Source organism: Prionailurus viverrinus, chromosome D3, assembly GCF_022837055.1.
Source record: "Prionailurus viverrinus isolate Anna chromosome D3, UM_Priviv_1.0, whole genome shotgun sequence".
Taxonomy (NCBI): domain Eukaryota; kingdom Metazoa; phylum Chordata; class Mammalia; order Carnivora; family Felidae; genus Prionailurus; species Prionailurus viverrinus.
This window is the reverse complement of record NC_062572.1, coordinates 70,879,824-70,897,659: the sequence shown is the minus strand read 5'-3', so window position 1 is coordinate 70,897,659 and position 17,836 is coordinate 70,879,824. Positions and strand designations below refer to the sequence as shown.

General features: G+C 46.4%; 1 protein-coding gene across 2 annotated transcripts in view; it reads left to right on the top strand.

Moving 5' to 3' along the window:
* Positions 1 to 17,836, top strand: part of MYO5B (myosin VB) — a 339,094-nt gene that overhangs the window by 289,687 nt on the left and 31,571 nt on the right. For both annotated transcript variants that reach the window (XM_047828137.1, XM_047828138.1), the window contains exons 23-27: positions 7,233 to 7,317; positions 8,575 to 8,720; positions 10,048 to 10,167; positions 12,621 to 12,761; positions 16,408 to 16,473. In XM_047828137.1, the coding sequence (XP_047684093.1) occupies positions 7,233 to 7,317; positions 8,575 to 8,720; positions 10,048 to 10,167; positions 12,621 to 12,761; positions 16,408 to 16,473 (558 nt within the window). The remainder of the gene's footprint in view (positions 1 to 7,232; positions 7,318 to 8,574; positions 8,721 to 10,047; positions 10,168 to 12,620; positions 12,762 to 16,407; positions 16,474 to 17,836) is intronic.

Sequence of the window (17,836 nt, the reverse complement as noted above, 5' to 3'; positions counted from 1 at the left end):
GAGGGTGGTTAAGGGGAACACACATTGACTTAGATCAGGGAATTCAGAAGTTACAGCCTTGGGCCTTGTTCCTGGCTGAGGGAGAATGGAGTGTCGCCCTCCAGATGTGGCACCAGGTCGAGCTTCACTTGAGGCCCCACCAAGGCTTTCTTTTGTAGAGGCACACGCCTTGTGGTTTCTTCCGTTGGCTGTTTTCAGCTTGTGCATCAAGGAACATGAGAGCTATTTTTACTATTTGCCAAGGTACTCATCAGGTGAACCATCTTCAATAATAGAAAATGAGAAGCACTTGAGTACTTTTTCCCCACACTGTTTCTCTTGAATCATTTGATTGAGTAACTCTTGTGTTCCAGATGTTTTAGTCAACCACAAACCCATTCATTAAAAAAAAAAAAAAAATTGAACCCTTTTTTTGTTTAACTGAGAAAAGCACAGGCCTCTTAATGGGATGCGTGGGGTCCTCCCTCCAGTCGCATTGGGCCGGGCTCTGATGACATGACAGCCTGGCAGTGGTCCAGGGGCCCAGGCTGAGCAGGTGGGTGAGGAAGCAGAGCAGTCTCTCTGGGTCTCTGGAGGGACCGACAGGCCCTGGAATCGCTGAGCATGGGGCACAGCCCACATGTGCAGGATAGGAGGCCTTCCTGGAGGAATGAATCATGGTCCTAACCAGATGAGGAGAAGTCCTCAGTAAAAGGCTAGGGAAGAGTGTGGCAGAGGGAACAGGGAAACGCTCAGGTGGAAACCAGAAGTGGGGAGAAGCTGGGCTCCACTCAGCCCGTTTTAGGGAGGTGTGTGGAGGAGGTGAGCTTATCCTGGGGTCAAAGGGTGTGAACCCATTCTCCAGTTCTCACTTCTGCTACCCGCCCGGCCTCGTTTCTCAGCCAGCGCCCCCTGTCCAAACCACACGTGACCACGACAGAGCTGTTCCGCCCCCAGACCGAGGCTTCCACACCTCCACACCTGCTCATCTTCCCACCCGGAGTGCCCTCGGCTGCCTGTGAAATCCCGCATGTCTCACTGAGATGGCCCACTTCTCCTGGGAAACCTTCTGGGGCCTCCATCTGTTCCCTGTTACCTCCTTTCTAAATCCCCTCAGGGGTGCCTGGGTGGCTCAGTTGGTTGAGCAGCTGACTTTGGCTCAGGTCATGATCTTGTGGTCTGTGAGTTCGAGCCGCAGGTCGGGTTCTGTGCTGACAGCCTGGAGCCTGTTTCGGATTCTGTGTCTCCTCTCTCTGCCCCTCCCCCACTCGTGCGCGCACGCGCGCGCGCTCTCTCTCTCTCTCTCTCTCAAAAATAAACATTAGAAAAAGTTAATAAATCCCCTCATAGCTGTGGTTCTCAACAAGAGGCCCACAGGAATATTTTACAATGTCTGGAGACATCTTGGTAGTCACAATTAGTGGGGTAGAGTTACCAACATCTAGCGGGTAGAAGCCAGGATGCTGCTCAATGTCTGACAGGACAGCACCCCCCCCCTCCCGCCAACAATGACAAATTATCTAGCCTAACATGTCAACAGTGCTGAGGCTTAGGAACCCTGCTTTCCAGAGCTCAGCTATGAACCTAACTGGTTTTCTGCTACACACACGTCCGCCTCTCCCGTTGGGCTGGATGCTATCTGAGGGCGGCCACCTCTAGTGTTCCTTATTTTTGCCTCTCTGGCTCCTGGCACAGAGAATTCTGTCAGGAACCGTCTGATGGGTGACTGACAGCTTTGCCCTGTATCATCCCCGGGGACAGAGCTAGGCTTGGTGAGCAGCGGCCTGTGATGACCAAAGGGCACCACTCAGTGTTTTTTCTTCCATTTCTCACCCTCGCCACCAAAGCAGATTTCGGTCTTTGCAGACGCACCATATCAACCGTGCTAATTGTAATAGGCAATAACTTGTTGAGAAAGAAGAGTTTGTTATAATTAGTTATATGTATATCTTTAAAAAATTTTTTTTAAATGTTTTTGAGAGAGAGAAACACGGAGTGCAAGCAGGGGAGGGGGAGGGAAAGAGAGCGAGACACAGAGCCCGATGTGGGGCTTGAACTCCTAAAGGGTGAGATCATGACCTGAGCCAAAGTCGGACACTTAACCAACTGAGCCACCCATATATGCATATCCTTTTACCAGCCTTTTCTTGTTTGATATCCTGAGGGGAGACAGAACATGCCCCTTTGCCTGACTCTCCATGGAAGAGTTTATAATCTGCCTGGTGGGTGAGGGCTCTGCTCAGTACCAGAGTGGTGTCAGAATGATTCATACTGGTCAGAGCCTCATTCCCACAACTCTGAGCAGTACATTCACAGTTGAACTTGAGGTAGAAACCAAGTTTGTCTGAATTGAGAGAATGAAAAGCAGCAATGTCCCGTGGCAGAGAAGGCAAACAGTTTCCTAGAAGGTAGTTTCGAGCCTCATTTTGCAGGACATTGAAAATTCTTCGAAATCAAAAGATATTGGATTGTTTCAACAGACTGTTGACAAAGTACTTGGAGCTTTTGGTAAGCTTCCAAAGGTATTGTGTATCTGCAGTTCTCTGTATGGAGCCAGAGAGGGCAAGCCACCTGCAAATCCATTAGCTCCCTAGAGTAGCAGAGGCATCTGTGAGAGTCGCTGCCTTCCGAGCCCCTAGGGAGCACAGGGCCAGGTGACCTTGCTCTAGGACTCCAGCCTTGTAGAAATTCTTTCCTGACCCTTTCCATGCGATGCTGAGGGTGGAAGGAGCCATACTCATCTCTCAGCACCTTAAGCTGAACTTTAATGCTAGGGGGAAGGCAAGGGAGCACTTACTCAACCAACTGAAATTCAGACATCAGGAAGGTTCTGCCCTTGAACCAGTCTGATGGGTCCATCAGGGATTTGTCTCCTAGGTAGCAGTCCTGGTAGGTTACCATCTAATCTCAGCTGCCACACACATGTTGTTGTTGTTGTACCATGGATGTCTTTCTGCACAGGCTGGGAGGAGTCTTCCCCAGCCCAACCCCCACCCCCCTGCAGTAGATCATGAAATGTACCAAAGATGGTTGGAAGTGAGGACTTGAACCAGGGACCAAGCTCATTCATTGTGTCACCCACTACAATCTTGCAGGTGTCTCTGGAGGAGCTTATCACTCGGCCCAAATCTGGGAGCCTGTTTCATACTCATATTTTTATCTTGTACCACATCTAGCACAGGGTACTATTAATTTGTGGTAGATTGTTAATTTGTGGAATGATTTTTTAGTAGCTTTATTGAATATAATTCATATACCATAGCTTACTCATTTAAAGTATACAATTTTTTTTAATATAGTCAGTTTTGCAACTATTGCATAGTCTAATTTTGGAATATTTTATCACCCCCCAAAGAACACTGTATCCATTAATAGTCACACCCCATTCCCCCCTTATTCCCTGTCCCAGCCTTAGGCAACTAATCTACTTTCTGTCTCCATCGCTCTACCCCTTCTGGACATTTCATATAAATGGAATCCTACCATATGCAACTTTTGGACTGGCCTTTTTCATTTAGCATAATGTTTTCAAGATTTATCCGTGTTGGAGCATTAATCAGTACTTTATTGCTTTTTATTGCTAAATAGTATTTCATCACATGGATATACCATATTCATCAGTTCATTGATGGACATTTGAATTGGTTCCACTTTTTAGCCCTTTTGAATAATTCTCCTACAACCATCTGTGTACAAGTTCTTTTGTGGACATAAGTTTTCATTTCTCTTAGAAACCTAGGAATGGTATTGGTGGTCAAACAAGGGTTAAAATGCAACTTTCAAGGAATTTCCAAAGCTGCTGCATTGGTTTACATTCCCATCAGCAGTATATGAGAATTATGATTTCTCTGCATCCTCACCAAACACTTGTAATTGTCTTTTTTTTTTTTTTTAACCATCCTAGTACATGTGAGGTGATAAATCATTGTGGTTTGGCTTGCATTTCCCTAATGACCTTGAACATCTTGTGTGCTTATTGGCCACTTGGAGGTGTCTACTCAATTTTTTTCCCATTTTTTGATTGGATTTCTTTTTGTTGAGTTATAAATACTCTATTCAGGGTCCAAGTTCCATATCATATAAATGATTTACAGATATTTATTGTCATACTGTGTGTTCCCTTTTCCTTTTGATAGTATCCTTCTAAGAAGAAAAGTTTTTAGTTTGGATGAAGTTCAATTTAAATATTTTTTTCTTTGGCTACTTGTGCTTTCAGTGTTATATTTAAGAAGCCATTGACTAATCCAAATTCAGAGATTTTGCTCCTTTGTTCTTTTCCAAGAGTTTTATAGTTTTAGCTCTTACATTTAGGTCTTTGATACACTTTATTTTTTGTGTATAGTGTGAGGTAGGAGTCCAATTTTACTTTGTGGAAATACAGTTGTCCGGGCCATTTGTTGAAAAGACTATTCTTTCCTCAATGAATTACAACATGAGGGTTTATTCCTGGATTCTCCATTCTATTCTATTGATCTATAGTCTACCCTGATGCTAGTGTCTCACTGTCTTGATTACCATAATCGTGTTTGAAGTAGTAAGTGTTGAAATTGAGAAGTGTGATCCTTCCAAATAATCTTTCAAGATTATTTTGGCTATTCTGGATCCCTAGATATTCCATGTAAATTTCAGGGTCAGCTTGTCAATTTCTGCAACAAAGCCATCTGGGATCTTGATAATGATTTTGTTGAGTCTATAAATCAATTGGAGGAGGGTTATATCTTAACAACATTAAGTCTTCTGATCCACTAACTTAGGATGTCTTTCCACTTTAGATCTTCTTTAATTTCCTTCAAAATATTTTGTAGCTTTCAGAGTATAAATTTCTACTGCTTTTGTTAAATGTATTCCAAAGTATTTTCTTCTTTCTGAAGCTTTTGTAAATGGAATTGCTTTCTTAATTTTGCTTCTCAGATTGTTTACTGCAGTGTATAGAAATACAATCAAGTTTTGTGTATTGATCTCGTACTCTATGACCTGAACTCATTTATTCTAATACCTTTTAAGTATATTGCCTGGGATTTTCTACATAAAAGATCATGTCTTATGCAGATAAAGATCATTCTACTTCTTCCTTTCCAATCTTGATGATTTTTATTTCTTTTGTATTTGCCCTGGCTAGAATCTCCAGTACATTGGTGAATAGTTTTGGCAAGAGCAGGCATCCTTGTCTTTGTCCTGACTGTGGACACAAAAGGTATTCAGTCTTCTGCCATAAAGTCTGATGTTGTGGGTTTTTGTGGATGCCCTTTATCAGGTTGAGGAAAGTCCCTCCTATTCCTAGTTTAAGTGTTTTTATCATGAACATTTGGTAACATTTTTGTTAAGGATTTTTGCATTCATATCCTCAAGAGGTAATAGTCTGTGGTTTTCTTGTGATGTCTCTAGTTTTGGTGTTAGGATATTACTGGTCTTGTAAAGGGAACTGAGAAGTGTTCCCTCCTTTTCTGTTTTATGAAATAACCTGTGCAGAATAGGTATTAATTTTTCTTTCAGTTGTCGCTAAGTGATGGAATGATTTTAAAGTATATGCTTCAGCTTGGCGCCTGGGGAAGGTAATGTTGTAGAACCAGCTACATACATTCATCAACAGCTCCATGCCATTCCTGCTGCTTGAACTCCACATACATCATCTCCTTTAATGCTGAGACCAGGCCTGTGGGGTGGGTGCTTGTTTTCCAGAGGGGGACCTGGGCTTTACAGAGCCAGAGATCCGTGGCTGTGGAGCTCCTTGTCTTTGCCTCAGGCCAGATTTGCTGTACTTTGATTGTGATGTGATCGCAGGAGTTTTTTCTGTGCTGACTTGCCAGTGGTTCAGGGAGCCTCCAAGGAAGTGGGACTCAAGTCTGGGTGCCTGAATCGAGGGCCCCTGGGCACGTGTTCCTCCTCCTCTTCCTGTCCAGTTTCCACAGTGCTCACTCACTTGCTTACCTTTGTCAGGAAGACAGGGATGCGACATTGGTGAGGAAAATTACTCAGTGGCCTTCTGCCAGATGAGTCTCCAGGGGTTCCGGAGAGAAACATGCAGAGGTGGATCCATTGTGCTCCAGCTCCCATGTTACGACAGACCCCTTTCCTATACTCTTCTAGAACAACTAATGATTTCTGATTGTCTTAGAATATGTATGAATTGTTACATTTTTAAATCTATACAAATATTTGCTCCAATACAAAATAGCCAAAACTTCCTTTTTTAAAAAGCTCGCCATACAGGGGCACCTGGGTGGCTTAGTCGGTTGAGCATCCGACTTCAGCTCAGGTCACGATCTCACAGTTCGTGGGTTTGAGCCCCACGTTGGGCTCTATGCTTGACAGCTCAGAGCCTGGAGCCTGCTTTGGATTCTGTATCTCCCTCTCTCTCTCTGCCCCTCCCCCACTTGCAGTCTGTCTCTCTCTCAAAAAATAAACATTAAAAAGAATTTCAATTTTTTTTGTTTTTATTTTATTTTTGAGAGAGATAGAGTGTGAGCAGGGGAGTGGCAGAGAGAGAGAGAGGGAGATACACAATTCAAAGCAGGCTCCAGGCTCTGAGCTGTCGGCACAAAGCCCGATGCAGTGCTCCATCTCATGAGCTGTGAGATAATGACCTGAGTCAAAGTCAGACACTTAACCAACTGAGCCACCCAGGCACTCCTTAAAAAAAATTGTTTTAAAGCTTGCCATACGCTATTTGTATTCTTCCTCTGAACAGAGCAGGATTTTTCTTTAATTAGTCTTTGCTTTTTGTGCCATTTTCAGTAGCATTCACTTCATGTTTTCTTTGTGGTGGGGGCGGTGGGTATCATCAGAAGCTAAACGCTAGAGTTCTCTTTCCTTCCGCACCACCTTGCCACTGAGACCGGCAAGGGCATGTAGGATGAAGACCAGAGATAATTCTTCATTGTGAGCCTTGGGCTCTCCTGCCACTCAGATTCAAGAGCTCAAAATTTACCAAGACAAGCAACCAAACACGAAGTGAAAGCCTATTATCATTGTCCATTCCTGCACACGGCCTGTGAGCATGTGCAGACTTCTCATGAGACTTCTGTGGGCGCTGGAAGACTGTACAGAGCGGTGAGCTCATCTGTCTTCTTTTAATGGGACTTTTCTTTCAGTGCAACAAATTTTCCCTCAAAATGAAAGCAGTCTTGACTGACTTGGTTCTCTTAAAAAGAGGATGCAGACATAACCAGCTGAACTTCAAACCCCACAAAAGGAGCCTCTCCTCTCCCCAGCCTCAAAGGGCAAACATTTTCCCCTCTTGCTCTCCCTTTCAGCGCGTTGCAGACCTGGAGGAAGAAAATGCTCTCTTAAAAGATGAGAAAGAACAGCTTAACAACCAAATCCTGTGCCAAGCGAAAGGTAAGTACCAAAGCACTTGATTTTGTATTTTGGAGTTTAACTTCTTTTCCATACTGATTTCTGCCCCCAAAGCCTCCTAGCAAGAATACAGTCAAGATGGTGCAGGGAGAAAGGGCTTTAATAAATGAAAAAGAAGCAGGGGGGTGGGGGGGCACCTTTAAGACTCTGCTGTGACTCCTGGTTTTGAGTTTAATGCACATAGTGGACAATGTAGTGGACGGGATTTGGAGTTCAGGGGACTTGTACTCGAAGAATAATTACCATATGCTACTGCCTGGCCTTGAGCAACTCCCTTAATGACTGTAGTCCTCAGTTTCTTCATCTGCAAAATGGGCATAAGAGTATAGCTCTCCGAAGCATAAAGCATTTAGCATGGTGCTTGATACCTAATGAGCACCTAGGAGCTGTCATTATTGCTGATTTTAAATTTCTCTTTAGTGTCCATAGGACCTGTTGTGGTTTCTTCTGCCCAGTGGGTCGTCTGCTAATGTTTGCTAAAGAGAAGGTCCTGGGTCAGATCCCACCGACCCCTGTGCCACCATCAACCCCCATGGGCTGCCTGACCAAGGAGGAGCAGTGGGTGTCCACAGATCCCAGTCCTTGCCCAGCTCAGTGGGTTCCTTAAGCAAATCACTCACCTTTTCCTCTTAGGTCTCTCTCCCGTGCCACGAGAGGATTGAACCATCTAAGGACGTGATTTCACCCAGCATGAAATCTCATTGAAAACTTAAACTTCATTTCCCTATAAATATTGCTTCTTTCTGCTGATAGGAATAATAAGTTTTGGTGATGGGGGTGGGGGAGGGAGCCCATCCATGTGATCTGTTTACCCTCCCTCCTTCCCCCAACCTGGCATCTGGCCTTCTCTCCTTCAATCTCCCTACAGTTCCAGAACCCAAAAGATCAGGAATGGGGACAAAACTGGGGAACAAAACCTGGGTTCTTCCAGGCATCTTGCCAGCAGCTGCTGTGACCGTTGTCACAGGAGAGAAGCTGGTGCATTAAGCAAGGGAATGTCCTGTCCGCTGCCTGCTTCCCCCCCCCCCCCTTCTCTGAAGACTTAAGCTGCCCTGACAAGCTTCCCTTTGCTCTGCAGTGGGTGAAGTTGCTGCTGAATAAACTCATCAGGTGGTGGTGGTGGGCACTTGTCATGGGCAGCCTTGCAAAGAGAGATTAATCACAAAGCATGAGTCAAGACTCATGCAAGGGGAATCCATTCAGAAAGCAAAACTGCAGTTTCGTGTGCCTGCTTTCCAGACGAATCTGCCCAAAACTCTGCCAAGGAAAATCTGATGAAGAGGGAGCTGGAGGAGGAGCGCTCCCGGTACCAGAACCTCGTGAAGGAATATTCACGGTTGGAGCAGAGATACGACAACCTTCGGGATGAGATGACCATCATCAAGGCAAGGAGGGCAGTTCTGGCACCGGCCCCACCTCCGGCTTCCTCACCCCCGTTCATGCACATCTCCAGCCACTGCACTACCATCCAACACGGTCGTGCTCAGTAAATCTGTGCCTTTCTGGCAGCTGTTCTTGCCGTGCCTGCCAGTGGTTATCACATAAGGAAGTAGTGGGGCCAGGTGATCCTTCCCAGGGACGGCTCCTTTTTCCAACTTTGGGGTCTTCTAAAGATCTCAGGAGTTTAAGGAAAATCCCACCATGGTGCGTATTGTCAGTCATGTTACCTGCCCCAGAAACATCCCTACAGTGAAACACTAGCAGCGTGGGGGAGTTCAGATCTCTGCATTGTTGGTGCATGCTGCAGAGAAACCCACAGCGTCTGATCATTTCTCCTAATCTTTATACATAGAAACATCCTACTTCAGGATTTATCGTTCCTTTTTACCCCACATAAACATTCCCTCCAGAAATGCATATTCAAACAAGATAAGTTAATTGCATAGGAACCAGGAAGATAAGCTGAAGAGGAACATATATAAATACAGAATTTTCTGGCCAGTTCTTATTCTCAAAGCCAAATCATATGCAAGAAAAAGAAAAGTATTTTTACATGAACAACCTAAGTATAAATGGTAACCTCTATTTCTTTTTTCAAAATGTTTTAAGTTTGGTTTAAAACATTTCAGTTTGGTTTATTTAGAGAATGTGCATGAGTGGGGGAGGGGCAGAGAGAGAATTCCAAGCAGGCTCCACACTGTCAGTGCAGAGCCTGACACTGAGCTCTGTCTCACAAATCATGAGACCGTGACCTGAGCCAAGATCAAGAGTTGGACACTTAACTGACCGAGCCCCCCGGTAACCTCTATTTCTAATGTGCTTACTATTTTCATAAAATTGGAGCGCAAGTTGAAGGGCCCTCTAAGGGGCCCTTAGAAGCAGGCTTGCTACATTCTTTTCAAGTGGGGGCCTAATGACAGGATGGCCTTTGTGTACTATCAAGGCAAGACCAGGAAGATAAGGCTTGTTTGCTCAGGACTTTGTGGAAAAAACGGCTGAGGTGTTAGGGACTCAGATCTCATTAGGAGAGAGGGAATTTGGTCCGGCTATGGAGGTCCCTCCTCATCGTCATTTTGTTAGCTAGACAGATGACTATAAGAACTGTAGATGAAGTTTTCATGGGAACAGCTCCATTTAGCTATCATTCCAAGACCTGTTCTTGTTGACAAATGAGGCCAGAGTCCAACTCTAAGATCTACTGGCCTTTGAAAAAGAAATAGTTCTCATGAGCATTCATTTGTTAGGAGTACTTACATTTTTCTCCTTCAACAGCAAACCCCAGGGCACAGGCGGAACCCATCAAACCAGAGCAGTTTAGAATCTGACTCTAATTACCCCTCCATCTCCACATCTGAGGTCGGAGACACAGAAGATGCCCTCCAACAGGTGGAGGTGAGTAAGACAGGCTCATGGCTGCTGTCTGTGCTCCAGAGGGAGTGGAGCTGCTTTGGGTTTACCAACTGTGTAGAGATGTACTCTTCTGGCTGATGGTGACCAGAGTGTCCACAGGCTTCTTTCTGACCAGGGGATCACTTGGCCTGCAGGCAACTTACAGATCCTGGAGTTAATATTTACTGTGCAAAGAGATAGATTACTGTTCACCTTACCCGCTATCCAGAAAGAAAGGAAGAAGGTAAATCCCTGATCCTTCCTCTTATAAAACTGAGAGCCTATTGCAGAGAGGTAAATGCCTGGCTTAAGAAGGAACAGCTTAGGTGAGGATGTGGAGAAACGGGAACCCTCTTGCACTGTTGGTGGCAATGCAAACTGGTGCAGCCGCTCTGGAAAACAGTGTGGAGGTTACTCAAAAAATTAAAAATAGATCTACCCTATGACCTAGCAATAGCACTGCTAGAAATTTACCCAAGGGATACAGGAGTGCTGATGCATAGGGGTATATGTACCCAAATGTTTATAGCAGTGCTTTCAGCAATAGCCAAAATGTAGAAAGATCCTAAATGCCCATCAACTGATGAATGGATGAAGATTGGGTTTATATACACAATGGAATACTACGTGGCAATGAGAATGAAATCTTGCCATTTGCAGCAATGTGAATGGAACTGGAGGGTATTATGCTAAGTGAAATAAGTCAGAGAAAGATATCCTATGTTTTCACTCATATGTGGATCTTGAGAGACTTAACAGAAGATCATGGCGGAAAGGAAATGGAAAAAATAGTTACAAACAGAGAGGGAGGCAAACCATAAGAGACTGTTAAATACAGAGAACAAATCGAGGATTGATGGGGGGTGGGGGAGAGGGGAAAGTGGGTGATGGGCATTGAGGAGGGTACTTGATGGGATGAGCACTGGGTGTTGTATGGAAGCCAATTTGACTATAAATTATATTAAAAAGTAAATACAACATCAGAGAAAGAAAAAGAACAGCTTAGTCATTAAAATGGAAATAATTTATCATCCCCATTTAGTATAGCACATATAAAATAGCCATAAATATGCAAGAAAAAATTTTTTCCTGACTTAGAAGCTGGGTAAAACTCAGAGAACAATTATTTGGAATATTTGGAACCACAGATATTTGCCGAGTGACTATATCTTTGTCAATAATAGTCCCAGAGTTTCTAAATACTGTACCACACAGTGGACTTTGTAACGTACATAAAACCTTAAGCACGTGAAAGACAGACCTGGAAGAGAGGCAGTTGTAAATACAAACGTGCTTTGAGCACATCTTTGTGCAGGGTGCTGCAGGTGAAGTAGTGGTCACCAAGCCAGGGACGGTCCCTGCCCTCGCAGAGCTTGTCTGGTGGAAAGTCGGCAGTAATCAGGTGACGGGAGAAGTTTGTAATAGAACCTCAAGTGTTCGGTGCTAGAAAGAAAAAGTATTGATAAGAGACCGCGAGTGACAGGGTAAAGGTGGCAAACGATAGAAAAAGAGGTCTTTGGGATGGGAACGTGTTCTCTCGTACAGTTCAGTGTGGTCTGCTGCTCGCCGTAAGCACTTAGCTCATGTTAGCTTGAGAGAGGCCATTGCTGTCACCACTGCAGCGTCTGAAGTCTGGATCCTGGAGGCTTCAGTCATTTAAACTCCAGACATGCCACCAGGCGTATATGTGGCCATTTCTGTGCAGACGTAACCACCTCCATCAGCAGATTGACCTTCTTCAAGGAAATTGAGGCTGGTTCTTGGGATCAGCCAGGACAGCTAGTACAGCGCTGGCTAAGCGCGAAGTGCTCGTGAAATGCTATACATGTACTTTAAAGATCCACATAGATAAGCTCATGCAGATACACCTGTTTGTACATACGCACCCACACACAACAGAACCCCAGAGGGCAAACCCAGGCATGAATCCAAAGGGAGAAAATCTGGGAAATCGATGCTCTCAGGTCTATGGAATAAACAGGTTGCGTGGCAGGGATGTCTTGGTTCTGTTTCAAGGTACAATCAAGTGGTGTTTGACAACACATTTGCAGTGATTAGTAACCACATCGATTCTTCCATCAGGAAGTGTCGAGCCTGAGTTTGACAATTTCTCTGGTATGAGACCATTTCCATCAGTGAACTCTTTTAACTTCCAAATAAAATGGCTGTGTCTTTACTCTTGGAATGTATGAGTGGTTATCTTAAGTGGCTCTCACAGGAATATAAATGGGCCAGACTCAGATGTCATCTAGACAGAAAATGAGCCTGGAGTGCCAACTTCACTCTGAGAACTGATGGTTGGTTGGCATTGGCTCTGCCTCTGGGGCGCAGGTCGATGTTTGTACAGAGAGAGAGGACAGGCAGCTGATACAGAGGCAGGCTGGGAGGTGCCATATGTCCCCTGAGGCAGCTATGCTATTGAAACCTCCTTCCTGGCTCCCTGTGTTCCCCTGAAGGACATCGGCCTGGAAAAGGCAGCCATGGACATGACCGTCTTCCTGAAACTGCAGAAGAGAGTGCGCGAGCTGGAGCAGGAGAGGAAGAAACTGCAGGTGCAGCTGGAGAAGAGGGAGCAGCAGGACAGCCGGAAGGTCCAGGTGCGTGCTGGGGCTGCAGGCCTGCAGAGCGGCCCCCAGGTGCCAGCGTCAGCACGCTCTTTCTCAGGGTTCACGTGGCAGGGTGACCACTTGGGCTTATGCAGGTGCTCGGTTTCAGAGAGGAGCTTCCACCTCGTGTTGGTGTCACACTGAGTCTTCTCTACCTGCCGACGCCCCCAGACCACTCCAGATGGACAGGAGTAGGCTTCCCAAGTGCCCCCAGGGCAAGGGATTCCCAGTGGCGAAGCTAGGGAGAGCCTGTGGCATTGTCACCTATTTGCAAAGGGCACTAGGATGTGTGATTAAAGTATAAATACAAGCCAGAGTCTAATTTTAACAGAGACAAGTGACTGTCCTTTACCTGGAGTCTGGCATGGACTTCAGTCTACCCCCCACTGGGTTAGGGGTAGACCAGGTTTGTGGTCACTCACTTTTCTATCCCATGATTGCTCCCTGGCCTCAGTCCAGATTATCATCAGTGCCTTGGGTCTCAAAAGGGTATGTCTTGAGACCGTAGCGTCCCCAGATGTATCACTGTCTCAGGGACCCCCCCGGGTACCTATGCAATGCTCAGCACTGTGGTAGAGCCAGGTCGTAGTAGGTATTCAAACTGTTTATTACACAAGAGGAGATAAAAATATAAGAAGAAAAACCCCTAGCCATTGAGGAATTTATGATCCAGTTGGGGGGACCAGACACATAACACAGGTGACAAGTGAAAACATCAATAGGGCTCAAATAAATGCAAGGTTGGGTACAGATTGGCACTGTAGGAATAAAACCCACTGAAGTTAGCAGTGATAAGGAGATAAGACCCATGTGTTATTTGTTGGGAGGTAGAAAGACCACTTCCAATGGGATAGAAGGCCAGTTCTGACACTGGTCATATCACTAGCTGGACCTCATCATGGGTTTGTCAGAGGTCTTTGTTCTGAAGCCTGACTTGCCCATTGTGGAGTTCAACCCCCTCCCCACCTCTCAGGCCTGCTCCCTCCTCCACACATGGTCTCCTTTTAGTGGTAACACCTGGCTTCCCTTTCCCTTCAAATGTGATAGAGACATTGGTCTGTATTGCTAGGATATTCTCTGGTATTCTGAGCACAAAGTGGGGAGGTAAATCTTGTTGGTGGACTTCAGTCTCTCAGGTGGATTAGACTGGAGATTGAAGGGGTTAGATTTACAAACGATTCAGTCCATAGAAGAGAAGGAGCCCTGACAGGCAAGCGCAAATCAAATCTATGAAAAGCTACACAGACCACATCAGACCATCCCTGATGTAGAAGTCCCCAGCCCACCCAGCTACCCCCAAAGGTCCAGGCTCCAGATTCCCCACCACAGAAATGCCAGGTAACTTTGAAATCTTGGCTTTAGGCTTTCTCTTTGTCTTGCTACAAAATAAAAAGGGATATCCCTTTCTTGAAGAGTAATCCTTGGGGGTGCCTGGGTGGCTCAGTCAGTTGACCGTCTGACTCTTCCTTTCAGCTCACTCAGGTCATGATCTCACGGTTCATGGATTCAAGCCCCGAGGCGAGCTCTGTACTGACAGTGCAGAGCCTGCTTTGGATTCTCTCTCTGCCTCTCTCTCTCTGCCCCACCCCCTCTCTCAAAATAAACTTTAAAAAAGTTATCACTGAACAAGAGTTAGAACTATAGGGTTGGCCTATAGCCCTGAATGTGTATTGAGGATCTCCCTTTAAGGAGAAAGATCTTGTTTCTGCAGAGTTTAGTAAGAAAGGCAGAAGTGGGGCAGGGGACGGAAGGTGTGGAATCCCTCTACAGCACTCTACAGGATCATGTTCTTGGATCTGCCCCTGGTTCCAAGAGGAATCCTGAGCCACCTGAATCTTTCCTCCAGAGAGATGTGGCGTAGGGTCGAAGGTACAGAGAGAAGTCTGTAGATTGCGCCATCAGTATGGGAGTGGCAGTCTGCTGTGAGGATGGGGCCTCTGTGACAGCTAGGCTGTCCCTGTGTTTGACTTCCCATCCAGCCCGCCCCCTTTCTCCGGGCATAGCAAAGTCACTTTGGCCACCAGGGTGATTCCAGTGGGCTGCCCACTTAGAAACATAACTGCCAGTCCACCTTAATACAGCCCCTTGGACCATGGATGATCTCCGTTTTCTGAGAACCGGATGCACTCAACAATTATCCATGGCCATGCGGCAAATCCACGCTCCACAGAACACAAGTGCAGGCCTCTCACTGGGGCAGAGATGAAGAGCCCACTCTGAAGAGTCCCATCCGGTACCACTAATGGGGTGGGAGCCAAACAGAGACTTGGTACCCTGGACAGCGGCTGTCCCAGGTTGCAGGGGCAGGAAACCATGTGGTCCGTGCAGCAGCCCTACATCTGGACAGTCTCCAGGAGGTGCTCACATCCATCCCGGTCTGTATGCCTGAGCACACCTAATCCATGCACAGCAGGGGAGTGGCCTTACCTTGGACTTAAGGTTGCTAGCACTGCAGATAATCTAAGCACTGTCAGGTTTTAGCTCCAAAACCCATCTTATTCAAGGACTTTCACCCACTACTTAAAATCACCCCATGCAGCTAACCATTTATGAAGGTGTTTCTGCCCCTTCTTGTTGACAATTCAGGTTCAATAGCTGCCAAACAATTATAGGAGTCATTGGTTCACTGAGTATGATGGGCTAGCATTACAGCTGTTGGTCTCCACATTCCTTGGAATTGAAATCAGCATTTACTGAGCATCGTAGGGGTCAGCTGCCAGAGTCCTTATTGTGGGGTGATATGGAGGAAGCAGGCTTCTCCACAAAGTGCTTAGTGATTCAGTTGTGAAAACTGAATACACATGTTCACACACACCCCCAAAAAACCAAAGGTAGCTCATTAATCTCCTTAATAAGCACGTAATTATTATGTATTAGCCTTCTTAAGAAGTACATAAGTGTTATGGTGCTGGTTTCCTTGGCTGCTGAAACAAAATCCCACAAACTGGATGGCTCAAAACAACAGAAATTGATTCTCTTGTAGTTCTGGAGGTCAAAAATCAAAAAGTAAGGTCCCAACGGGGCCATGCTCTCTTAAAGGCTTTTGGGGAGAAATCTCCTCCATGCCTCTCTCTGAGCATCTGGCATTGCCAGAAACCCTTGGCATTCCTTAGCTCCAGTTCCTTGACTTGGCACTGTATGACTCCAATCTCTGCCTCCATCATCATGTGCTATTCCCCTGTGTGTGTGTGCGCGCGCGAGAGAGAGCACGCACATGCTATCGATCTCCTTGTAAGGGCACCAGTCGTATTGCATTAGGGCCCATCCTTATGACCTCATCTTGACTTTGATTTTATCTGCAAAGATCCCATTTCTAAGTCACATTCACAGGGTACCAGGCTTTGGACTTCAACGTATGTTTTGTGGGGACATCATTCAACCTGTAGCACGGTGTATACATATTTATATGCCTAAGGACCTGGGAATGAAGTTATGGAGACGGTGAAGACAGGCAGGAGGATAATTTACGGAGAGCTTCCTGGTGGCCTGAAGTAGGGTACTACATTCTGGAGGCGGGAAGAAAGCAGACACAGAGCAGGGAGTGCGGGCAAAACGAGCATGTCTCCTGTGGTTGAAAATATCACCATGGGACAGCTGCCTGTGGTCCCTGCTCACCTCTGTCTCCTCATTCGTGCAGGTGGAACAAGCAAAGAATGACCTGGATTTGGACCAGGATGCAGATCTAGCCTACAACAGTCTGAAGGTAAGATTGTCGGCCAACAAGCTCCCCCAACTCATACCCTGTGGAAGATGGGTGAGCAAGTCTTTGCATAAGTGGAGCCATAAGCGGGCAACTTGACCCTTCAGTTTCTTCATCTGTGAGATAGAGGCAAATGTGTACTTACTACAAGGAGCCCTAATCTCTACTTACAGGAGACACCAACTATAGGTGTCCCACAGTTCAACATGGGCCCTAACTACCTACATTTAGGATAGACCCCACTGGTCAGGGCCCTCGTCCCTCAAGACTGCCCTCATTTCAGATGCCAGTCACATTGGTGAGTCCCTGGGTTACCCACACTTCTGTCCACTTGGCTACCAATCGGGTTCCCGTGACCCCCCTCCTCAGGTTTGATCACATGTTAGAGCAGCCCACAGAGCTCAGGAAAGCATCTTATTCGCTACTCCTGGTTTATTCTAAAGGCTGCAGCTCGGCAGGCAAATGAAGCAGGCACAGGTGTGTGGGAAGGGGCCCAGAGCTTCCACGCCCTCTCCAGGTGTGCGCTCCCTCCACACCTCCATGCGCTCATCAACCAGAGGCCCTTGGAACCCTTCACCTACGGGTTTCCATTACACAGGCACCAGTGATAAAATCATTGGCCATTGGTGTTCAGCTCCGTCTCCAGCCCTCCTCTTTCCCTCTCCAGGCATCTGTGGGTGGGGCTGTAAGCCCCAGTGCTTGGATCTCAGGATTGGTTCCCAGGCACCTGGTCCCTCTCCTCATTGGCATGAACTAGCTGGGGATGAAAGGGACTTATTATGACTAACAAAGGACACTTCTCTCACCCTTATCAGGAAGCACCAAGGGTTTTAGGACCCCTGAGCCAGGAACCAGGAGCTGAGACCAAATAGAACAAAAGATGTTCCTCTCACCTCTGTCACTAGGAACCTGGGCCAGAGGCTAAATATATGTTGTTATGTCACATATGTCTTACTTGATACAGTTTGAGTTAAAGGAACATGTGGACAGTGGGGTGAGTTCACTTTGAAAAGAGATCCAGACTTGCATGGAGAGATGTAAGGCCGAGGGATGTCCCCGTGCACGCAGTGCTGGCCCAGCGAGAGCTGGTGAGATTGGAGGGTGCAAGGCCTCAGGTCCCAGGGTGAGCAGGCCTATGTTTACTACAGTGATGGGGGTGCTAGGCCTCCAGCCAGGGAGGGGGGCACAGGAAAGGGCATCATAGCATTCCCCCTCCCCTGCTTCCATTCCCAGGGGCTTGGGAATTGATCCAGTCTGGCAGGGTCAGTCCGGTCCCACTCACAGAACCGCAGATAACTCTGGTCACCACTACATTACCCCAGGAGAACAGCCCTGAATCATGCCCATGGCTTTTTGAACAATTAGG